The sequence below is a fragment of the Macaca nemestrina genome, chromosome 3 (assembly GCF_043159975.1).
Source record: "Macaca nemestrina isolate mMacNem1 chromosome 3, mMacNem.hap1, whole genome shotgun sequence".
NCBI classification, from domain to species: domain Eukaryota; kingdom Metazoa; phylum Chordata; class Mammalia; order Primates; family Cercopithecidae; genus Macaca; species Macaca nemestrina.
Genome location: NC_092127.1, coordinates 100662817 through 100688399, shown reverse-complemented (window position 1 = coordinate 100688399; position 25583 = coordinate 100662817). Strand labels below are relative to the sequence as shown.

Genomic DNA, 25583 nt, shown 5'->3' with positions numbered 1-25583 from the left:
TGGTTGGTCCTTCCTTCCTGTGGTTGGTCCTTCCTTCGTTCCTTCAAAAAACATTTATCTTTTTTCTATGGCCCACCCTTCGTCCCTCCCTCCCTTCCTTCCCTCCCTTCCTTCCTTCCTTCCTTCCTTCCTTCCTTCCTTCCTTCCTTCCTTCCTTTCCTTCCTTTCCTTCCTTTCCTTCCTTTCCTTCCTTTCCTTCCTTTCCTTCCTTTCCTTCCTTTCCTTCCTTTCCTTCCTTTCCTTCCTTTCCTTCCTTTCTGAGGCAGGGTCTCGCTCTGTCACCCAGGCTGGAGTACAGTGGCATGTTCACAACTCACTGCAGCCTTGACCTCTCAAGCTCAAGCAATTCTCCTGTCTCAGCCTCCCTCTGTGGCTATTTTTTTTAAACTGAGAAATTTTTTTTTTTTTAATCTATTACAGATAAGACAGCATCTGAGTTAAAGTCTTATGGTATATATAGTTAAAGCAGCCTTGATATTTTTTGGTATTTTAGAAAAAATCATGTTGTTTACTACATTGCATTTGTATTTAGACAATTATAGTTATACATGAGAAAAAATGTAATTTTGTTGAAATGGGGCAAGCTCTGGAAGAAACTTTGCATCTAGAGAGATAATCTAACAAGATACTTAATTTATCTTCTACAGAAGAACTACAGAAATGATGCCTGTTTATTTGGACTTAAATAAAGCAAGAAACATCTTCAAGGAGTTAACCCAAAAGGACTGGATTACTAACATGGTATCTTCAGATTGTTATGTGGAGAAAGAAAATAGACCAGAATATTTCTTATAAGAACTCAGAATTTCAGAAGAAATGTTTTGTGTTAAGGGATTCTCCGAGACCTTGTAGCATATTCAGATTAAGTTAAACTCAGATAACAATTAGGAGTTTGCCCTTTTAGGGTGAAATAATTGGCATAGTAGTCACACAGGTTACAAATATTCTAAATAATGTGTCTGTACACAAACACACATGCACATATATGCATACACATTCCTAGAGGGAGGGAAGTTTTTCAACTCAGGGCTTTAGGAAGATGATTAAGGATTTGTTGAGATTGGCACACTAGAATAAGAACATTTTATGTGCAATCCTTTTAAGCGTAAATGTAGAAATAACATTTTTTCTGATATGAATATCCTCACCAGGGACTGCCTGGATTCTTTGTTTTTTTTTTTCCATTCCACTTTTCTGTAGATTCTAGAATGTTCTTGTTCTTTATGGGATGATTGCTTCCTGTTTCAGCACTGTTAGTACTATCTTTAGGTTTTTTTTCTTGCAGGTGCTCCGAACATGCTTCCTTTATTTTTATTTTTATTTTTTTGGAGATGGAGTCTCGCTCTGTCGCCCACACTGGAGTGCAGTGGCACAATCTCGGCTCACTGCATGCTTCCTTTATTAATTTAGTTTTTCTTAATGTAGTCTTTATTATTTCCCTGTTTTTTTGTATTGGTTGATATAGGGATACTACTTTCTGTTCTTTTCTCCATTTTTTTTCTCTCTGGGTCTCACTGTAGTTCCTTCTTTTTTTCTCTCTCCTTCCCTCCTCCCTTCCTCTAGCCTCCCCCGCATTTTTTAGTCTCTCTCTGTGTTTATATCCCTCTTCTCTTTCCCTCTCAGTCTTTGCTGTCTCACCCTTCCTCCTTTCAGCTCTGGCAGTTGCTCTGTCTGCCACAACTAGCGTTCTCTATTTCAGCTGCAGGTTTTCTCATGCGTTCCTTTCTTTCAAGGGAAAATGGAAAGTTCAGTTGTCTTAACTTTGGCAGAACCACAGCCCCACTGGGGGTCTGAGGTGAAATGGTTCCCTAATTATGTACCTTTATTGGGACTCTGCAACACTTAGTGCTGCCTGTGTCAACAACCCAGAAACTCTATGGACTATTTCATCAACGTTTGTTAGTGCTCATTTTCTTTTGTTTTTTAAAATCCTCCTGTGGAGGCCAGTTTAACTTTCTGTAAGATTCTGAGTCATTGCTACTAAATCCAACCATGGAAAGATTACCAAAAATAGAAGCCCGTTTGTGCATCTGTGAAGGAAAGGGATTGGATCAGTTCATCATTAAAGGCTCCGCCTGTTTACTAATTATACCTTGATTGTGCCACAGAAAGAACATATGGTATGTAAATGAAATAATCATGGGGCACCCTTGACCTCCATTGTTTCAGAATAAGATGATTGGATTAGAAGACCTGTAAATGTTTCTATCTTGAGGTTCTGTGATATGGACTCTCAGACCTTTGGCATGTGTTCATTTATTCAGCAAACATTTGAACACTTACTGTGTGCTGGGCACTGTAATGATGACTCTTGATGAAGAATGAAAGAGATATACTCCCTGTCGTTTAGAAGCTCATAGTGTAGTAAGGGAGACAGATAAATACATGCATACGTTAGTGCAAAGACCTGGTGTGTTTTACACTTCACTATCTTCACTAGTGCCTAGCTTAGAATGTAGCCTGTGCACAATATTTTTGGATGAATTGAGTCATGATTAGGGCAGTGAATGGTTAGCTCTATTTACTCAAAAAGTTGCCCAGAGGAATTAAGATCTTACCAGGTGCTCACGTGGAAGGGCATTTGAGGCAGCTAGAAAAGCATATGCCAGAGCACAGTGTGTCAGACAGTAGGACTGGCTTGAGGGTATCACAGTCATTCTAAGGATTTGGAGTAGGTGAGGAGGCTTGAGGTTGTGTCTGATGATGAGCAAGGAGGTAGAATGCGTGTGTACTAATAAGATGTTGAAATAGAGTTGTCAGGTATACTAACTCCAAAGACTGAATCTCACTGTGGGAGTCCAGTATAATGTTTTAATATAAAAATAGGTAATTACAACAATTTGTACATTTACAGATATCATTTAGCCACTCTCTCATAATATAACGATTAAGAATTTGGGCTTTGGAGTCAGAAAGATCTAGAGAAATTCCCACTTAGCTGTGTGACTTTGAGCACGTTACTTAATTTCTCTGAATCACAGATGAAGTAAAATGGGATTAATATCATCTATGTTAGGGAGAAACTATAAGGGTTAAATGACCTAATTAATATATGTACATCACTTAGCACAATAATTGACAAGTAGTAAGTATTCATAAATACTAGCTTATCTTCATATTGGGATTTTAAACAAATCATTACTATGATCTAAGCACACATAACAAAAATTCAGAATTCCATTCCATTTTTTCCTAAACAGTTGCATTCTGAATTGGGGAAACCATAAGGAAATTGGAGGGGCTAGAAATTAGAGTCTGTGGTAGAGACAGTTGCTCTTACGGAAGATAATGAGAATCATGTTAAATTTTGTTCTTGAAATTGTTGGATTTTGTCTTTTTTTTTTTTTTTTTGCTTTGTTTTGTTTTTCTGCTTTTTGGGGTTCTGATGCATTTTTACTCTTGAAAAAAACCCAAGGTGTGATAGTGTAAACCAGAGGGTAGAATATGGTACTTATGATTGAGAAGGCTGTTTATTAGTTCTGAATCCATTGTTCATTCAGTGTAATTTGTGCACATGTGATTTTTTTTGTTTTTCTTTCTTTCTTTCTTTCTTTCTTTTTTTTTTTTTTTTGAGACGGAGTCTTGCTCTGTGCCTGGAGTGCAGTGAAACAATCTCGGCTCACTGCAACCTCCGCCTCCCAGGTTCAAGCGATTCTCCTGCCTCAGCCTCCCAAGTAGCTGGTACTACAGGCATGCGCCATCACGCCCAGCTAAATTTTGTATTTTAAGTAGAGACAGGGTTTCACCATGTTGACCAGGATGGTCTCGATCTCCTGACCTTGTGATCCGCCCTCCTCGGCCTCCCAAAGTGCTGGGATTACAGGTGTGCTTGATCTTCTTCATGCACCCCAATAATTGAATTGAGAGAATACTTATTGTATATTCCAAATACCTCCAATATTTTGGAGGCTAGGTGAGAAGGGATGTAAACAGGGGTTTTAGAAAAACTAAATGATTATTCTCATTTAGTAGTAGAATGACATTCCAGCCTCTTCACCTTGTTTTATTACCATCAGTTGCACCCTGCTTCTACTGAGTTTTGAATGCCTTTTCCCTGTTCCTTTCTGACCACAGGTAACCACCTGCCTCAAAGATAATCTGCTCAAAAGACTTCCATTTCATTCTCCACACCAAGAAGCTTTAGAAGTTTTCTTCCTTCTCCCAGAATGTCCTGTGATGCATCTTTCTAACAACTGGGAGAGCCTTGTGGTTCCATTTGCAAAGGTTGTTTGTAAAATGAGTGACCCGTCTTCACTGGTTCTGGGTAAGATTGATCATTTGAAGATACTTTACCTCAGTGGAAAGATATGTCTAGTAAAGTTACGGCAAAACTTAGATAATTATAAATGTATTCATTTTTTTTGTTCGTATTGTTAGCATACTCTAAAGATACTGTAACAATACCACAGTCATCTAAAATAGATTATTCTAGTACTTAGTTTCCTTGGATACACACATGGCTTTGTCATGATTTCCTTAGTTTCCAACTTTTCACTGTGAAAAATTTCACAAACAGAGAAGATGAAAGAATAGTATAGTATACCACAGGCAATAAGTAGTACACCTTGCTGGAGTGCAGTGGTGCAATCATAGCTCACTGTAATCTTAAACCCCTGGGCTCAAGCGACCAGGATGTTGAATTCTAAACTTGTAATAGTAATTGTATTTATTCACTGAAAAGTTTATTACAAGTGTGCTTTTGTAATTATGATATATACTGAATACCCATGTACCCTCTACTGTAGAGTCAGCATTAATAAATATGTTGCCATGTGTGCTTTCTGTTTATGTAAAGATTACATTTTATTTTTATTGAACTATTTGAAAATAAGTTGAAGACACAAGATTTCACTCATAATATTTCATCATTCATCTAAGAACATGGAATCTGGCTGGGACCGGTGACTCATGCCTGTAATCTCAGCACTTTGGGAGGCTGAGGCAGGCAGATCACCTGAGGTCAGAAGTTCAAGACTAGCCTGGCCAACATGGCAAAACCGCAACTCTACTAAAAATACAAAAATTAGCCGGGCTTGGTGGTGCATGCCTGTAATCCCAGCTATTCGGGAGGCTGAGGCAGGAGAATTGCTTGACCTGAGAGGCAGAGGTTGCCTTGAGCTGAGATCGCCCCATTGCACTCCAGCCTGGGCGACAGAGTGAGACTGTGTCCCCCCAAAAAAGAACATGGAATTTTATATTACCCTGGCATCATTATCATATCTAAGAAAATTAGTCATAATTTTATAATATTATCCAATATCTAGGTCATATTCAAACTTCTCCTTTTCCCAAAAAAAGCTTTTCCCAAAAAAAGCTTTTTTTTTCTTTTTAAATCTCATTTGAGGCCAGGAGTTGGAGGCCAGCCTGGCCAACATGGTGAAACCCCATCTCTACTAAAAATACAACCAATCAAAAGAAAGGAAAAGAAAAAGGAAGGAAGGAAGGAAGGAAAGGGAAGCAGAGTGGAGGGGATGGGAGGGGAGGGGAGGGGAGGGGGAGGGAAGGAGAAGAGGAAAGGGAAGGGGAAGGGAGAGGGGGAAGGAGGAGGAAAGGGAAGGGGAAGAGAAAGGGAAGGGAAGGGGAAGGGAGAAGAAAGGGGAAGGGAAGGGGAAGGTGAGGGAAGGAGAAGGGGAAGGGAAGGGGGATGGGGGAGGGGAAGGGAAGGAGAAGGGGAAGAGAAGGGAAGGAGGAGGGAGCGAAGGAAGGAATGAAGGAGGAAGGAATGAAGGAGGAAGGAAAGATGAATCCTGGTCAGCTGTCTTGTAGACTGTCCCACATCCAGACAGTCTGACTGTTTCATCCTATCCCTGTATTTCCAGTACACTGCAAGTAAGTTCTAGGGGCATGAATAGATTTAATGGGATTTTTGACATGCATAGCATATTCAGCTCAAGGAAGTCCATTCTTTATGTTTTATTAAAACTGAGTAACATGATAAGTGATGAAAAGCTACTTTAAAATGGTTTTTGTTTTTTAAAATGCTGAAATATGTTTTCTAAGAGTTAAAAATCTCAGACTGGGAGCACAAAAAGAAAATTATGCAATCACAAACAATTTTTAATTTTTAACGCATTATACTGTTTCATCTCAGCAAAAATGTGATTAATTTTGCTCATATTTTTTCACAAATTAATTACATCAAATTTGTAGTTCTATTAACTGTAAAGGAACTTTTCCAGGATGTTAAATTATTAGTAGTATTTTTTAGTAGAGACAGGGGCTCACTCTGTCACCTTCCTGGAGTACAGTGGTACAATTGTAGCTCTCTGTAATCTTGAACTCCTGGGCTCAAGCGACCAGAAAGTTAAATTCTAAACTTGTAATAGTAATTGTATTTATTCAGTGAAAAGTTTATTACAAGTGTGCTTTTGTAATTATGATATATACTAAAATATTTTGTTACGTGTTTCAGAAAATATTGGCTACTTTTTTCCTTCAAGAATCTAAGTAAAATACATGATAATTATATTTACCTTCCTTCTAAAGGTCAAATATGCAGAGATAGATAATAAAATAGTGGTTACTAGTGGATGGGGTGGAAAGGAAATGTAGAGATGTAGTTCAAAGGACACAAAGAAGCAGATGTGTAGGATCAAGCTTAGAGATCTACTAGACAAGACGACAGGAGGACTACAGTTAATAACATTGTACTGGGGATTTTATTGTTGTTAAATAAGTAGATGTTAGCTGTTCTTGTTATAAAAAGAAAATTTTTTTTTTGAGATGGGGTCTTACTCTGTCACCCAGGTTGGAGTTCTCTGGCACAATCTCAGCTCACTGCAGCCTCCACCTCCCAGTCTGAAGTGATTCTCCCACCTCAGCCTCCCGAGTAGCTCCCGAGTAGCCTCCTGAGGTGGCACAGATACGTGCCACCATGCCCAGCTAATATTTGGTATTTTGGGTAGAGACCGAGTTTCTCTATGTCGCCCAGGCTGGCCTCGAACTGCTGAGCTCAGACAATCCACCTGCCTCAGCCTCCCAAAGTGCTGGGATTGCAGGTGTGAGCCACCATGCCTGGCCTGCAAAAAAATGTTAATTTGCTTCACTATAGTAACAATTTTACTATTTATATGTATCCCATTACATTTTGTAGACCTCAAATATATACAATAAGCTGGTGAGGTGGCTCACGCCTATAATCCCAGCACTTTGGGAGGCAGAGGTGGGAGGATCACCTGAGGTCAGGAGTTCAAGACCAGCCTGGCCAACATGGTGAAACCTCGTCTCTATAAAAATACAAAAATTATCCAGGCATGGTGGTAGGCGCCTGTAATTCCAGCCACTCAGGAGGGTGAGGCAGAAGAATTGCTTGAACCTGGGAGGCAGAGGTTGTAGTGAGCTGAGATTGTGCCACTACACTCCAGCCTGGGCCACAGGGCGAGACTCCATCTCAAACAAACAAACAAAAAAGCCACAATAAAACTCATTTTTAAAACAATTTGCTTTCCTTGTATTCCTCAGAAGAGTATTGGGCAACTCTGCAAGAATCCACTTTCAGCAAACTGGTCCAGATGTTTAAAACAGCTGTCGTATGCCAGTTGGATTACTGGGATGAAAGTGCTGAGGAGAATGGTAATGTTCAAGCTCTCCTAGAAATGTTGAAGAAGCTGCACAGGGTAAGAGTTCCTTTAGAAACCTCTGTGTTTTTATCTAGCAGTAAAAATTCCCTTGCTTTCAGCTGGCTTGAATCTTAAGCAGACTCCTGTGAGACATATGAAGTTTATATTGCTATTTTTTTAAATGTTGTTTTTTGTAAATTACATCATACATATAAAGGAATATATATATATATATTAAAAAACCTATTTAGAATTGAAAGAAAAATAATAAAATAAACATTAGTGTCCTTACTACCCATGTTAAAAAAAATACAACATTTCCAGTACTTTAGAAATACCTGTGTACTTTAGAAATACCTGTGTACCCCTCATGGATTGCAACCCCTCCATCTCGCAGAGATAGTCATGATCCTGGATTTTGGGATAATCATTCTCTTGCTCTTACTGTATTTATAGACACTATGATGTTTAATTTTGGTATTTTCAAAATTTATGTCAATGGAATACATGCTTCTTACGCTCAGTGTTGTTTTATAGATTCATCCAGATTAATGCTTATGGCTGTATTTCATTCATTTTCACTCTGCAGTATAGTTCATTGTATGAATATACCATACTTTGCTTATCCATTCCAATATTGACAAATGTATATGCTATTTGCAATTCTTGTGGGGTTTTTTTTTTTTTTTTTTTGGTCTTGTTGGGAGTTCCTCTATGAGAAAACATTGCTGCTATAATACATTTTTGCTCATATCTCTTGGTGTTATTGTGTCAAGAGTTGGTTCTGGTTTTCATACCTAGTTCTAGAATTGATAAGCTATGGATATGTGTGTGTTGCTCTTTCCTGGTAGTGACAAACTCTTCTAAAGCAGTTGGACCAATTTAAATTCTCTCCAGGAGATGATGAGAATTCCCGTTGCTCCATTTTGAAAATATTTTTGATACAAAATGATACCAAATTATGGTTTTAATTGTATTTCCCTGGTTCAGATGCGCTAGAGCATATTTTCATGTTTATAATTGCAGTATTTGTTTCCTCTTCTGTGAAATGCCTGTCCTTGACTTTTGTTCATTTAAATGATGTTTGACTTTTTCTTACTGATTATAGAGTTCTTTTATTTTGGATACTACTCCTTTGTCAATGGTATGTGTTGCAAATATGGTATAAACTCACATTCTTAATTTTATTGTAGATAAATTTGTCAATCCATTTCTTTTTACTCCTTGTGTCTTGTTTTAAACTTCTTTTCTCCCGTAAAGGATTTCGATTTGTTCGAGACAGGTTCTCCCTCTGTCATCCAGGCTGGAATGCAGTGGCTTAATCTCAGCTCACTGCAACCTCTGCCTCCCAGGCTCCTGTGATCCTCCCACTTCAGCCTCCAAAGTAGCTTGGACTACATGTGCAAGCCACCATGCCTTGCTAATTTTTGTATTTTTTGTAGAGATGGGGTTTCACCATGTAGCCCAGGCTGGTCTCGAACTCCTGAGCTCAAATGATTCACCCACCTCAGTCTCCCAAAGTCCTGGTATTACAGGTAAGATCCACTGTGCCTGGCCAATATTTGACTTTTTCTTACTGCTTATAAGAATTATATTTTGGATACTACTTCTTTGTCAGTGATATGTGTTGCAAATGGTGTATCCCAGTTATAGTTTGTCTTTTGCTTTTATGGTGTTTTTTGGCAAACTCACATTCTTAATTTTAATGTAGATAAATTTGTCCGTCCATTTCTTTATATAATTTTACTCCTTGTGTCTTGTTTTAAGCTTTTTTTCTCCCGTAAAGGTTTTAAATTATTACCCTAAATCAGGGGTCGGCAGCTTTTTTCTGGAAAGGACCAGATAGTAAATATTTTAGGCTTTTTGCGGCATGTGGTTTCTGTCACAACTGCAGCTACTCAGCTCTTCAGGAGTAGCATGAAAGCAGCCACAGGCAATACAAAAATGAATGGTCATGGCTATGTTACCAGTGAGACTATAAAAATAACAGAGGGCTAGATTAGGTCTTCAAAACTGCCCTAGGTAGTCTTCTAAGAGGACAATAGCCAAGGCCAGAGGAAGAGTATAAATGATATATACCATATGTCTAATATTTAAAAGGTTAAAAACCTGTCTAACAAACTGTTAATAAAATACACTGTCCTCCTTCTTTGACAAATAAACCTTCATAATGACAGGGGAGGCCAGGTTTGAATTTAGAAATCTCAGTCTTCTTAAAATTCTACATTGAAAAGTGGTGGCTTGCTGGGTTTGATGGCTCATGCCTGTAATCCCAGCACTTTGGGAGGCTGAGGCAGGCAGATCACAAGGTTAGGAGTTCGAGACCAGCCTGACCAACATAGTGAAACCCCGTCTCTACAAAAAATACAAAAATTAGCCAGGTGTGGTGGGCGCTCCTGTAATCCCAGCTGCTTGGGAGGCTGAGGCAGGAGAGTCGCTTGAACCCAGGAGGCAGAGGTTGTAGCGAGCCAAGATTGTGCCACTGCACTCCAGCCTGGGTGACAGAGCAAGACTCCATCTCAGAAAAAAAAAAAAGAAAAGAGAAGAGAAGTGGTAGCTTAAATGCAGCCCTCTGCTCTTCTTTTCTTCTTGGTTTTGTCCCACACCAGAAGGCGTGTCACATGCCCATATGTGGACACCTCAGCCCATATGTCTGAGTTCTCTCCCACCTCCCACCATAGACCCTCCTTAGCCAACCCTGAGGCTGGAGGGTCTCAGTTGTGACATAGTTCACTCTCTAGAGACCAAGCAAGTGGAGAGGCCTGTGCCAGAAGCAGGCCTGGAACGATTTGAACATGGAATCCCAGGTCCTGGGTATATGTAGCCCAATCTAGAAGGGGATGTGTGGGCTGAAAATAGACAGGTCCCCCTGGCCCTGCAGACCCCTTATTCTGGGGGAAGAGGCTTGGCTGGAGGAGAGCCACTGCAAGAACCATGGTCCTAGGGCAGAGGACACTCTTGTCCAGGTCTAAAGGAAATACTGACTTTAGCTTTGCATTTCACAATTTACTGTTTAATGCAATTATAAACTTATTGTAAATTTATTTTTATTATTTTTAATATGAAAAAGTTACCCTAGCACCACTTATTGAAATGCTGCCTTTTCTCCATTGATAGGCAATACAAACTGTTGTGCATCAAGTTTCCATGTGTGGGTTTCACTTTTGGGTCCTTTTGTACCATGAGTCCACTATACCATGGGTCCTTTTGTATGGCTGTACATTAATTGTTCATATCTAGTAAGAGAAGTACCCTAGCTTTGTTTCTGAAGTGAGTCTTGAATATTTTTGGCATATAAATTTTGCTAAAAATTTACCATATATATTTCTAAATTGCCTTGTCAGGTTATATATGGAGACACACACACACAGAGTCTTATTGAGAATTTGATTGGAATTACATGCAATCTATATTTAATTATTTATATTTCTGTGTTTCACTATATTGACATCTTTACTATTGTGAATCTTCATAGCATCTACCTCTCCACTTATTGGTTGTCTTTCAGTAAAGTTTTGTTATTTTACTATTAAAGTCTGTTTAGTCAAATATATCCCAAGACATTTGCGTTTGTTACACTATTATAGTATCTTAAAATTATATTATCTGTTGTTGGTGTGTAGGAATGCATTGATTTTTGAATATTAATTTTTTTTTTTTTTTTTTGAGACAGAGTTGCCCTCTGTTGGCCAGACTGGAGTTCAGTGGTGTGATCTCTGTTCACTGCAACCTCCACCTCCCGGGTTCAAGTGCTTCTCCTCCCTCAGCCTCCCAATTAGCTGGGATTACAGGCACGCATCACCATGCCTGGCTAATTTTTGTATTTTTAGTTTCACCATGTTGGCCAGGCTGGTCTCGAACACCTGGCCTAAAGTGATCTGCCTGGCTCTGCCTCCCAAAGTGCTGGGATTACAGGTGTGAGCCACTGTACCTGGCCTGAGTATTGATTCTTATATTCAGCAAATTTGCCAAATTCTCAAATTTGCCAAAATTTTGAATTTTTTATAATGTTTTCTTTTTCCAGTCCATATACATTTTATTATTTTCCTTTGTCTTGCTCTAGCTAGGGCTTCTAATATGATGTTAAATAGAGGTGGGGTAAAAGTGGGTACTTCTTTGTGATTTTAAAGGAAATTTTTTTTTTTTTTTTTTTTTTTGAGACAGAGTCTCGCTATGTCGCCCAGTGGACTATTCTTAGTTTCCAAAGGAAATGCTTTTAGTATCATTTACTTATAGGGGTTTGTTGTTGTTGTTGTTGTTGTTTGAGTCGGAATCTCACTCTGTGCCCAGGCTGGAGTGCAGTGGTGCAGTCATGGCTCACTGCAGCCTTGACTCAGGCGATTCTCCCACCTCAGCCTCCTGAGTAACTGGGACTACAGGCATGCACCACCATGCCCAGCTAATTTTTTCATTTTTGGAGAGACAAGGCCTAACTATGTTGCTCAGGCTGGTCTTGAGCTCCTGGCCTCAAGTGATTCTCCTGCTTAGGCCTTGGTCTCCCGAAGTGCGGGGATTACCCGGGTGAGCCACCACACCAGCCCTATAGGCTTTTTTCTCTTTTTTTTCTTGAGACAGAAAAAAAAAGAGCCTGTTGCTCAGGCTGGAGTGCAGTGGCACGATTTTGGCTTACTGCACCCTCTGCCTCCTGGGTTCAAGCTATCGTTGTGCCTCAGCTTCCTGAGTAGCCAGGAATATAGGCATATACTACTCCGCTCGGCTAATTTTTGAGTTTTTAGTAGAGATGGGGTTTCGCCATGTTGCCCAGGCTGGTCTCCAACTCCTGACCTCAAGTGATTTTCCCACCTTGGCCTCCCAAAGTGCTGGGATTACAGGCATGAGCCACTGTGCCTGGCCTTCTATTAGGTTTTTGAAAATAACCTTTGTAGGTTAAGGGTATTTCCCTCCTTTTAGAAATTGTTCCACATTTCAAATCTAATTGAATATTGACTCTCTTCTTTGAAATTCCAGTTATTGATATGTTAGACTTTCTCAGTCTATTTGGCATGTCCCTTAAGCTTTCTGTCATATTTTCCGTCTCATTGTCTCTCTGTACCCCATTCTGGATAGTATTTCTTCAGCCCTGTCTTCCAGTTCATGAATTCCTTTTTCAGTGATTTTGGTTGCTGTTAATACTACCTTTTAAGTTTTTATCTCAAGTATTAATGTTTTCCATTTCTAGATACTCGAATTTGTTCTTTAAATTATAAATAATTTGCTCATTATTTATAATTTCTTTGTTCTTTTCACACTTTCCTTTTATTTATCTGAATATATATGCCTTATAACTCAGGTATCTGAAGTCTTTGCAGGTCAGTTTCTGCTGAATCTTCCTCCTGGTGTCTTTATCCTCATGTATTTTGTGATTTGTGTATGTGTGAGAGCTGTCCGTTTCCTTGGAACTTTATCTTTTGGAATTACCTGAGGACTGGCTTTCTTCACAGAGAATTTTCTTCTGCCAGGCTCCTGGAGATACCACCAGTTTGGTAGTACTTTACATTTTTGGCTTGAAGCTTTTTAGAATTTGGTGGTAAAGTTGAGGGAGAGCTCTTTTGTAATTATAGATCCTATAGGGGACAATTTTTCCCCAGCTCAGCACCATTTGAACTTGGAACAGTTTGCCTTGTGGTCCTGGGGTCAAGGTGGAGTTGGAGTGATTGATATGGCAGTGGGGGAAAGAGCTTATTCATTTCTAGTTCATCCTTACCTGATGGTTTAACCCTTTTGGGTCTCAGACTTGTGGGGATAACTTCTCCTATGGACTCCCTAATTTGAACAGTCTGGGCTTTGCCTCCTTTCCCCAAAGCCCCAACCATTGAAAATTGAAGTTTATGTTCACCAGGTTGGGCAGATGCTCTCAAGGCAAATGCCACTTTCATTTGGTTTTTGACCTGTTTATTCCATCTACCTAAAAAATCAGTAATGCCTTTAAACATATTTGTTACAGCTTTTCCTGTATTTCTAGGTGTTTTCAGTGGATCAGGGTACCTAATATATCATACTGTTGAAGAAAAAAACTGCCATATTATTGAAAAGCAATGGCTATTTTCAACAGTTTTAAATTTTTTATTTTACAAAAGGGAAAGGTTAATGACAAATAATTTGTGTTTTGAAAAAATAAGAAATTTATTGAAGAGCTCTGGGAAGGTATATTCTAACAAGCTTTTGCTACTTACAAAGAGAATCACAAGAAATACTGAAGCAGCAACAAAAGAAATCTTCAGGGGATCCTGCTTTGTCCTTTGACCCTATAGATAACATCAGAATATTTGATATTTGTCAGGCTCCGCACCTCAGCAGGAGGCCACCAGGAACCATGAAGATGAAGCACCCATTTTCTCTGTGACTCTGGATATCTTGAGGCTAATGATGATAATGCAAGGCCAAGATCATCAGATCCAGAGAGCCATAGTTACAGGGTGAAACAGTCTCACCAGGCTTTGGGTGGTAGTACTGGGGGGCCTGGAATATTTGAGGTCTGGACGAGAGTCAATAAGAACATTCTAGACACATGGTTTCAGTGCATATAGCCAAGATGAGTTTTTAGAAGACCACCTGAGAGTAATTTATTTCAGGATAACGCCCATCCAAGTCAAATACTAACAGTCACTAATGCCCGAAGTGTCTAGTGTCATTATTATTCATTGTCTTCATGACATGCCAGGGTGTTCATGTGTCAGTCATAATAGTCATAATAACCCTGATCATATCATATGGGATGGAGGGTTGGAAAATTTCCTCTCAGTAGGGGAATGTTCCACAAATGCCTCAGCAGAGTGAATGTCTATAAGGTGGTATATTATTAAGTCCTGAAGACTAAGACCTGAAGAACTGGACCCCAGAGTACTTTGGGATATTGCGTTGTTTTTTTTTTCTTTGGATTAAAAGTTCTTTAAAATTTTTCTATGAATTAAAAATAACTAGAAGTTTATCATTATATCATCAATCTCTACTATTAAATCTTAGATATTTATGTTCATGAAAATTTGGGACTTTGGCAATGGAGGAATTGGATAGAATTTTATTCTGGTCATTATAAGAGTATTTCATTTATAATTTAATTTGATAATCTAATTAACAGCTATTAAGCAAAATTGTCTTTAAATATAAAACTTTTTCACAAGTCATATTTTATTTAAGGTAAACCAGATGAAATGTCAACTACCTGAAAGTATTTTCCAAGTAGACGAACTCTTGTACCGTCTCAATTTTTTTGTAGAAGTATGCAGAAGGTGCTTGTGGAAAATGACTGTGGTAGGTATAGCATGTTTAAAGGGGGAAATTGATAATCAGTGAGTTAATATAGGCATTTCTTGTCCTCTGCAAAATTGCACAATAGAAATAGCAGGGCTTGTGGGAAACATTAAGACTCCTCAAAATCTATGCAATTTTGTAGTCAGAGTTCCAGCGGAAAAATGATTGACACCTTGGGAGATGACTATGGGAATATGAAAAATGCACAAAAAGGAAAGGGTAGAAATCTATCTACACTGTAATTGGAGAAGAACTAGTGGAGCTCTGATACCCTTAAAGTGGTCATAGAAGGCAGTGAGACTCATTAGGAGTCAAGAGCCAAGACCTGTGGGTAGAGTGTCTTGGATGTAAGCACTCCTTTTTTATTTTCTGAAAATACAGTTGAAGGGCTCCTACTGCCAAGGTAGCAGCTGGCCCGAAGTCTCTCTTTCTTTCTCTGAAGGTTATAATTCTCCTAGCACATCAACTCTTGCCCAGCAAAATTCATATGTGAGCTAACCAGCTACCCATGTTATATCATTCTCTGTTTACCAAATGCAACTGAGCTTATTCACATGGCAGAAACTCAGGTTTCAGCAGAACAGAGTCTTTGGGAAAGCATCCAAAGATTATAATTAATTGCTAAATTAAATGGGCACTAAACATTCTCTATATACCTTTCATTGATACATATAAAACACATTTTCTACTACTAGTACTGTGGACCAGTAATTTGGATTGCTTTTGTTGGAAGTACTGAGACCTTATACCATCAGGGATGTAAGGCTATGAGGTAAAGTGTAAGGTTTCTCTGTCCTTTAACTTATCAGAATTGTTGTCATTTCCATTTTTAGGACACTTCAGAAAATGCAGGATGCTGGGTCATATTTAGTCACTTTCCATTTATCTTTAATCATCTGTCGAAAATTAAACTACTACATACAGACACACTTTTAAAAATAGAGGTATGTATGCCTATTTGTCTTCATTAGCATAAATCACATGCTAAGTGCCTTCTTAATCATGCAATATTTTGGGGGTGATAAGAGAACCACCTACCAGTGAAACCAATGGTTGTGGCATTCAAGGAGCGTACACTCTAATGAAGAAGGCAAGGCAGACTGTCATAATTTGGATCATCTTCACCTTAAGGCAAATTAGGGCCTTGGTAGCAAGGGATGGAGCTTGGTCAACTGGCCTAGTTATTGGATTTTTACCTGAAGTTGGCAGTGGCAGCCTGTAGTCTTCTGAATAGTACTCAAAGAGGTATAACAGACTTGGGCTTGACTAGCACCTGTGTAAGGAGGCACAATCTAATGAAAAGATATGGTAGCAGGAATAGAGGTGGCCGAGGATTCCTGAAATTAGGAGCCCAATAAATGGCTACTACTCTGTGATAGTGCCATAATAGAGGTTTGTACAGATTCCCCCTTTTCTATATATGGTACTGTTACTAACTGAGGTGGTTATGTTTGTAGATATATCCAGCAAAGTGTATGGATATTATCAAACGTTAACAAAATATTTTACCACCAAAGTAGTAAAAGCGGGCAATTGAAAATTCCCAAGGAATTGTATGAGATAATCCCTGCCTCATTGCAATTTTATAAGGATTAAATTTGTTAATACAGGTAAAGCATTTAAAACTGCCTCACACAAAGTACCCAAAGGGTTGGGTATTATTATCACTTTTACATATGCAGACATATGTTATATGTATGTATAACATTCAAATATATGTCCTTAAAGCAGATAGTTTAATATAATGCATTTACCATAATAAAAATGGGAAATTGATCTATGAGTTCTGAGTATGACGATAATGAAATATTTAACAAAGGGAAATCAAAGAAAAAAAGATAAAAGAACTTTGTTTTGCTTCAACTCTGACAACCTATTCTCTCCTGATTTTAAACAAGGTTCCAGAGATAATTTCATAGAAGTAATATTTGACTACTCCTTTTTCTGCTAAAAGCATAGACTTTTTTTTTTTTTTTTTGAGAGCGTCTCCCTCTGCCGCCCAGGCTGGAGTGCAGTGGCATGATCTCGGCTCACTGCAACCTCCACTTCCTGGGTTCAAGCGATTTTCCTGCCTCAGCCTCCCAAGTACCTGGGATTACAGGCACCTGCCACCACACCCAGCTAATGTTTGTATTTTTTGTAGAGACAGGATTTCACCATGTTAGCCAGGCTGGTCTCGAACTCCTGACCTCAAGTGATCCGCCCACCTCAGCCTCCCAAAGTGCTGACATTACAGGTGTGAGCCACTGCACCTGGCCCCGAACCATAGACTTCGGTGACCTAAAATTGCCATTTGGTTTCTGAATGGACATTCTGTCTGTCTGTCCATCTTTCCCTCTCTCTTTCCCCGCTTGTCTCTCTTCGATTAACTTCTTAGGTAAATTCTCCCTTAAAATCTCTTGTCTAGGTTTTTTTTCTTGGAATAGGCTCTTTGGTGACATCTCTCACACCTGGACTTTTTTCCTGCAGCCTTTTTGCTTTCTAAGCATCTGAACTTCTCTTCTGAATGAGAAAGCATCATGTTGCAGTGCACTGTTTCAATGGATACCAATACGTCTCTCAGCTTGTTAATAAGTAGCTTTGGTATCTTAAGCATTAGTAATTGTGTGTATAGGAGAAAGTGGTCTGATAAAACCTGCAGTTGGTAACTTACTTGCTCATCCAGGTTGGCTCCACAAAGGCTTTGATTCTTCAGGTCCCTATATGTTATCATTTATCTTCAGTGGTGCATATAAGGTTCTTTTCATAAAGGTGACCTGCACTTATAAGCAGAACCAGTTTATTCTGCTTTCCAAATTTTTACTTAGAGAGGGCCAATGGTAAAATAAAGTGTAATATTTCTGTTTCTGTTTTCCTAGGGTAAAAAACATAAAGCTTATCTTATGGCGGCAGCAATTGAGGAAGAAAGAGAGTCTGAATTCGCTTTGATGCCCACGTTTGATCTAACAGTCAGAAGGAATCACTTGATTGAGGATGTTTTGAATCAGCTAAGTCAATTTGAGAATGAAGACCTGAGGAAAGAGTTATGGGTAAAGTGTAATTCTCACTTAATGTTTTTGCTGCTGAGAAAAGAAAAACATTAAAAAAAAAGTAACAAAGGGTTTCATAGGAAGTTACCTTCCTTTGCCACAGAGGTTGTTTATTTTAGGGTTCCTCTGATTCCCTAGTTGCCTTTGAGTTTTGGGTGATAGCTGTGGGCACTCATTGAGTATGTTTGGGCTAAGAACAGCAGGCAAAGTGGTTGTTCTCCCCACACCCTGCTCAGATGGATAGTTCAGTGTTGGCCCTAAGAGGTACAGTCCCTTCTGAGGTCTGGCCTAGCCTGGCTAGCACCACCCTTGAAGGGTTTCAATGAGATGGTTAGCATAGAGGAGAATTAAGGGGTTGTTTTTCTTCTTATGCAATAACCTAAATTGGCACAGGCATGGTGACTCACATCTGTAATCCCAGCACTTTGGGAGGCTGAAGCAGGTGGATCACATGAGGTCAGGAGTTCAAGACCAGCTTGGTCAACATGGTGAAACCCTGTCTCTACTAAAAATACAAATATTAACTGTGTGTAGTGGTGGGCATCTGTAATCCCAGCTACTCGGGAGGGTGAGACATGAGAATCACTTGAACCCAGGAAGCAGAGGTTGCAGTGAGCCAAGATCATGCCACTGCACTCTGGCCTGGATGACAGAGCGAGACTCTGTCTCAAAAAAAAAACCCGAAAATAATAATAACCTAAATTGCTTTGTAGAAAAGAGAACTTTCTCTTAAAATCCTACAGTTATTTTGGGGTATAATTGCAGATTTGACCATGTTCGGAAGATCTTTTAACTGATTTTTTCTTTAATTACCATATAATTTGTCTTATTAGTAAATATTTGATACCGAATCATAATGACCAGTAGATCTTTTGAGTGCTGTCCTTGTGGCAAGAACTGTTGTAAGTGCTTTGTACCTAATTTTTTAACCCTTTCAACAACACTGCGTGGCAGATTCTGTTTTTCCCTCATTTTACAGATGGGGAAACTGAGGTACAGAACTATTAGGTAACTTATCCAAGAGTAACCCAACTGATAAGCATCAGAGCCAGGATTTGGGCCCAGCCATTAGGCACTAGACTTTCTGCTTAATCAAGACAGATAAAGATTGACCTGATAAGATTAGTAAATGGAGTATTTTTGATTGGGGACCCTACTTTATCACTTCTACTCAGATTAAAGAAAGATTGACTTTACTAAGTCTCAAGATACCGATGTAAAAGCATATTGCACCCGGACACAGTGGCTCATGCCTGTAATCCTAGCACTTGAGGAGACCGAGGTAGGCAGATCACCTGAGGTCAGGAGTTCGAAACAAACCTGACCAGCATGGTGAAACCACATCTCTACTAAAAATACAAAAATTAGTTGGGTGTGGTGGCAGGTGCCTGTAATCCCAGCTACTTGGGAGGCTGAGGCGTGAGAATCACTTGAACCCGGGAGGTGGAGGTTGCAGTGAGCCAAGATTGCATCACTGTACTCCAGCCTGGGCAACAGAGCAAGATTCTGTCTCAAGGAAAAAATATATATATATTGCAGTTTAAAGTTGGCATTTCCATGTATTTTTGCACACAGATAATTGTATAACTCTAATGAACTCGTTATGTGATTCTATCCTTTGCCAGTTAGTCCACTCGATTATTTGAGTTCCACTTTTATGTATCGTTCATCCAGTTTTTAAATGCGGGTGCAGCATTTGCCATCTGCAGGCTCTGTGTGAGGTATTTTACATGTATGACCCCTGTAATCTTTCTGATAATCATGTGGGAAAACAGGCTTTATGAGATCAGGCAGCTTGTCCTTAGTAAGAAGAGGGGAAAGGGTTTGACACTTGGTCTTGCTACAGAGATTTTTAATATTTCACCAAGAGGAATGGAAGAGGCATGCATCTAAATAAAGAAACTGGTAAGAGGAGCTTTCTGGAGATGCTAGTAGAACATCTGGGTAGAAATGTTGAACAGGTCTTTGGAAGTGACTGTCAATCAGGAGAGAAAATACACTGAATCTGAAGGTTAAATATCTACGAGTGGTAAACAAAGTTTACAGAGAAAATGAGCCTCCAGGGAAAGAACAGAGAAAGGACAGAAGTGTTAGGATAGAATTGTTTGCAATTCTGGTTCTAGAAGTTAAACTAGCAGGAAAAAGAAGAGAGAAATAAAACCATGAAGAGTGCTTCATAAGCGAAAGCAAGGGAGAAGAGTCTGTCAAGAAAAAGGACATGATCAGAAGTGGAAAATGAGTTAACGAAATCAAGGAGATGAGATATGAGAAAAAGTCCTTGGAGCTTGGCGATTTACAGTTCTTGGTCTTCTTGAAGAGACCCATTTAAGTGGAGAAGTGGGTTTGGAAGTTGGCGTATATCTCTGAAGTTTGGCAAGAGTAGAAGGAGCCCATGTTGTCTGTATTGGAGACAATATGTTGGGATTTTTTTTTCTTTTTAAGGTTAAGGGGGACCTTAACATTTTTGTAAATGGAAGTGAAAGATTCCAAGAAAAGGCAGGAATGGAGGGGTAACTGAAGGAGCAAAGATGGGTTATGATAGCATCCTCTTGGGAGGGATTGGTGTCAGCAGTGGGGGTGCAGCCTCAGGGAGCAGACAGCCACTTCAGCAAACACCTTATGTGTGCTCTGGTTTTTTGAACATCCTGAATTTTTTTTTGTTTATTTGTTTATTTATTTATGAGACAGAGTCTCACTCTGTTGCCCAGGCTAGAGGGCAGTGGTGTGACGTCGGCTCACGGCAACCTTCGTCTCCCGGGTTCAAGTCAGTCTCGTGCTTCAGCCTTCTGAGTAGCTGGGATTACAGGTATACATCACTACACCCAGCTAATTTTTGTATTTTTAGTAGAGACAGGGTTTCACCATGTTGGCCAGACTGGTCACGAACTCCTGACCTCACGTGATCCGCCCACCTTGGCCTCCCAAAGTGCTGGGATTACAGGTGTGAGCCACCACACCCGGCCGATTTTTATGATTTCTTTCTGTTTATTTTTATTATATATACTTGGATCTGATGACTATAATAGTGATGCCAGTTGAGGTCAGTTTAGTGGTAAAAACTTTAGGCTCTGGGGTTTGACCGACATAGGATTAAATTTAGGCTGTAGGCCAGGTGTGGCGGCTCATGGTTGTAATCTCAGCACTTCAGGAGGCCGAGGTGGGTGGATCACTTGAGGTCAGGAGTTTAAGAGCAGCCTGGCCAACACAGTGAAACCCTGTCTCTACTTAAAATACAAAAAAATTAGCCAAGCGTGGTGGTGCATATCTGTAATCCCAGCTACTCTGGGGACTGAGGAAGGAGAATCACTTAAAACCGGGAGGCGGAGGTTGCAGTGAGCCGAGATCAGACCATTGCACTCCAGCCTAGATAACAGAGTGAGACTCCATCTCAAAAAAAAAAAAAAAAAAATAGGCTGCACCACCTAGCTGTTGTATAAACTTAGAAAAGTTATTTAAATTCTTGAGGCCGCATTATCTTATAGAATTAATGTAGAGCTTAAATATGACAATATATAAGTAGGATACTTACTCAGTGCCTACCAAATACTTGGGTCTACAATTAATGTTAACTATTTACTGTTATTAAATGAGACTTCATGTATAGCAAAATGGAGCCCTGGAAGTGATGTATTATTTGCTGTGTTTCCTCAGGTTTCATTTAGTGGAGAAATTGGGTATGACCTTGTAGGAGTTAAGAGAGAGTTCTTCTACTGTCTGTTTGAAGAGATGATCCAGCCAGAATATGGGATGTTCATGTATCCTGAAGGGGCTTCCTGCATGTGGTTTCCTGTCAGGGTAAGTTCCCTTTTCTTCGCTTAAGAAACGTAGAAAATTAGTTTGTCTAGACTGTTTCGTGTTAGGTGAGGAGTTGTGGATATAATTGTGGAGATAATCTATAATTCTAATAAGGTGATTATTTTTTTAAAATGGAGTTTCCTTTTCCTGGGTTCCCATATCTGTCCACATAGAACTCAAGCAATGTGTTTTTTTGATCATTTATATAATGCATGGATTAAAAAGGAACCCTCTTTTTTTTAGGTAGTCATTCTTTGTGTCAGTTCTGTTTTCCCAGTGAATTTGAAGACAAAGGCTGTGCAAAGAAATTGTGAAAACTAGTTTATAAGGATTACTGAACCTAATGTATTTTTATTGCTGGTATGCTTTTAGGAACCAAAATTGTGGCAGAGATTTATTTAGTTGTTTGTTTCTTTTGTTTTGCTTTGTTTTTGAGACAATCTCACTCTGTCACCCAGGCTGGAGTACAGTGCCATGATCTTAGCTCACTGCAACCTCCACCTCCCAGGCTCAATCCATTCCCGCCTCAGCCCAGCGGGATTACAGTAACTGGGATTACAGGCTCCCACCACCATACCTGGGTAGTTTTTGTGTTTTTAGTAGAGACAGGGTTTCACCAATTTGGCCAGGCTGGTCTCAAACTCTTGACCTCAGGTTGTCTGCCCACCTTGACCTCCCAAAGGGCTGGGATTACAAGCATGAGAGTGGCAGGGATTTAAATTGACTCAATGACCAAATATTAGGTTGGTGCAAAAGTAATTGCAGGTTTTGCCTTTACTTTTAATGGCAAAAACTGCAATTACTTTTGCACCAACCTAATATAAGCCCTAAACATTCTTATCTCAGGCTTTAAATTTTTCAATTTGAGATTTGATTTTATGAAAGAGGAACAAAGATTTATTTAATATAAATATTTCATTGTACTGGTAAAAACTCATAATACTTTAAGATTTTTTTTTTTTTTTTTGCTTTTCAGCCTAAATTTGAGAAGAAAAGGTATTTCTTCTTTGGGCTTCTATGTGGACTTTCCCTGTTCAATTGCAATGTTGCCAACCTCCCTTTCCCACTGGCACTGTTTAAGAAACTTTTGGACCAAATGCCATCATTGGAAGACTTGAAAGAACTCAGTCCTGATTTGGGAAAGTAAGTAAACATAGTTCCTGAGGAAGGACTCTATCTAACATATATTTAGGCAAATATTTAAGTATACATGCTTCATAATATTTTCATGTTCAACAGCAGCATTAGGTACTTCAGACCAGTTTTAACTTTGACAAGAATTGTTGGATGATAATTTCATTTTCTAAAATTAGGAAATGTTGATTATTCCCTTAACTAGTCTTCAATGTTTGCATTAATATTTCAACTTTTTCTGTGTAGGAATAGTTATGCACAGAGCACAGGTTACATACACCTTGGTGCAAAATCTACTAGTGATGTTTATGTTAAATGTTGTTTCATGTCATCACCTTTAAAATGGAAACTTATCTCTAAGTTAAAAGACAAGCCACCACCTCACCAAAAAATGGCAACAGTAGGAGGGTTTTAATATCCTTGCTGTGTAAAGCATTCCTACACATCCATAAGAAGTATTCAGAAAGTATCCAAGAAGGCAACCTGGGAAAGAAGCAATAGAAATGCTCCTCAATAAAAATGTCTTCAATCTCACCAGTGCTCATAGAATGCCTATTAAAGTAAGAGGCTAATTTATACTTCAGGTTGACGGTGGTTTGAAGTGTTGATGCTGTATAGTATTAGCAAGGGCTTGAAAACTTTCATTTTAATTTCAGGTGTTATTAGTGGAAATACAGATTGGTACTCCTTTTCAGAGAACAGTGTGGCAGGACTTAGCAAAATCAAAACATGTTTGCCTTTTCAACCCAACAATTCTACTTCTAGACATTTAACTTTCAGAAATACATAACCAGGCAAGGATCAGTGTACAGTAATATGCATTATATTTATAGTTCATAATATAAAGACTCCCTAAATGTCCTTCACTAAGGGAATGATATATTTTTGGTATACTTATGCAATGGAATACTACAGGGATTTTTATTTTTATTTTTTTAAAGAGTAAGAACAGGCTAGGTATGATGGCTCATCCCTGTAACCCCAGCACTGCGGGGAGGCCAAGGCAAGTGGATTGCTTGAGCCCAGGAGTTTGAGACCAGCCTGACCGACATGGGGAGACCTCATCTCTACAAAAACAAACAAATAAAAAACAAAAATTAGCTGGGCATGCTGGCACATGCCAGGAGGCACACCTCAAGAGGCTGAGGCGGGTGGATAGATTGAGCCCAGGAGGTCGAAGCTGCAGTGAGCCATGATCATACCACTGCACTCCAGCCTGGGTTACAGAAGAAGACTCTGTCTCAATTTAAAAAAAAGAGTAAGAATAGTAATATGATTCTAGTAGTAGTATCATCCCTCTTGTACAGATTCAGAAACTAAAACACAGAGAGATTAGATAACTTGCTTAAGGCCCCATAATAGCAGAACCATGATCTGAACACAGTCTGGCACCAGAGTCTGTTAATCATTTATACTAACTGTACTAATAAGGGGAAAAAAAAAAAAATCAAAAGCACAAGATTTAGGAAGAGGATAAATTTGTCATTTTTATTTTACTGGAAACATCGAAGATAACCTAAATAATCTTTATGCCTCAGAAGACTGATAAACTTAATTAACAATGTACATGAACTAAAAGATCTTTATATTTGTATCTTTGTTTCTCAAACTTTTAGGTCTTAAGATTCTCTTAAAAATACTGACTCCAAAACGCTTTTACTTAGGTTGGTTATATCTGTCAGTATTTACAGGATTAGAAATTAAATATTTTAAACACAGGAATACACAAATATCTGTTAGCTATCAGAGCATTCCACAGTATCATATAGCTTTTGAAAACTCTTCTGTTTACTCACAGCAGAATGTGAAAAGAGGCAAATAACATCTTAATAATGTTATGAAAATAGTTTTGACCTCATGAACTCTGTAAAGGCCCAAGGATTCCCAGTAATTGCTGGTCTGGCTCACATTTTGAGAACCAGTGATCTCTGTGTTCAGTAAAACTCAATTTTAATCCCAGGAGGCTTTTTATTAAACTTGACAACCTGGTTCTAAAATTTATATGGATGAACAAAGGGTCAGGAATAACCAGAAATAATTCTCAAGGCAAATAAGGATGGAGAACTTGGTCTGTCAGATATCAAGAATTATTAGAGGCCAGGCGTGGTGGCTCACACCTGTAATCCCAGCACTTTGGGAGGCTGAGGCAGGCGGATCAAGAGGTCAGGAGATTGAGACCATCCTGGCTAACACGGTGAATCCCCGCCTCTACTAAAAATACAAAAAATTATCTGGGCATGGTGGCAGGCGCCTGTAGTCCCAGCTACTCGGGAGGTTGAGGCAGGAGAATGACATGAACCCAGGAGGCGGAGGTTGCAGTGAGCCGAGATCGCGCCAGTGCACTCCAGTCTGGGCGACAGAGCGAGACTCCATCTCAAAAACAAAGGAATTATTAGAAAGCTGTATTATTTAGGACAGTATGATAGGTTTTCCAATAGAACAGAAGATAGATCAGAAATGGACCCATGCCTATATGGAATTTTATTAGAGGTGACATATTTGATCAAGGGGAATAGGAGTACTAAATAAATGGAACTGGAAAAAAAAATAGTATCTGTCTGGGGAAAAAAATGAAAGTAGATCCTTGTCTTATACCATACATGATAATCACCTCCATGTGGATGAAGGATTTAGATATTAAATGCAAAAATCATGAAAATACAAGAGAATTATATTTCTCACCTTTGAGATTTCTTAAACAAGACATGCAACGTACCAACATTAAAGAGAAGATTTCATACATTTAACTGCAATAAGATTAAAGAACTTCTGTGTTCATCAGGAGGGTGTTAGAAAAATGCAGAAGGGAAGGTAC

The 25583-nt window shown here is 39.1% G+C and overlaps 1 protein-coding gene across 1 annotated transcript in view; it reads left to right on the top strand.

The window, feature by feature from the left end:
* The window catches only part of LOC105479682 (HECT and RLD domain containing E3 ubiquitin protein ligase 5), a 50167-nt gene that overhangs the window by 15288 nt on the left and 9296 nt on the right, over positions 1-25583 (top strand). The window contains exons 11-18 of the mRNA XM_071092602.1: positions 648-741; positions 4075-4264; positions 7462-7616; positions 14697-14810; positions 15644-15754; positions 17669-17839; positions 21491-21634; positions 22611-22777. Of these exons, the coding sequence (XP_070948703.1) occupies positions 648-741; positions 4075-4264; positions 7462-7616; positions 14697-14810; positions 15644-15754; positions 17669-17839; positions 21491-21634; positions 22611-22777 (1146 nt within the window). The remainder of the gene's footprint in view (positions 1-647; positions 742-4074; positions 4265-7461; positions 7617-14696; positions 14811-15643; positions 15755-17668; positions 17840-21490; positions 21635-22610; positions 22778-25583) is intronic.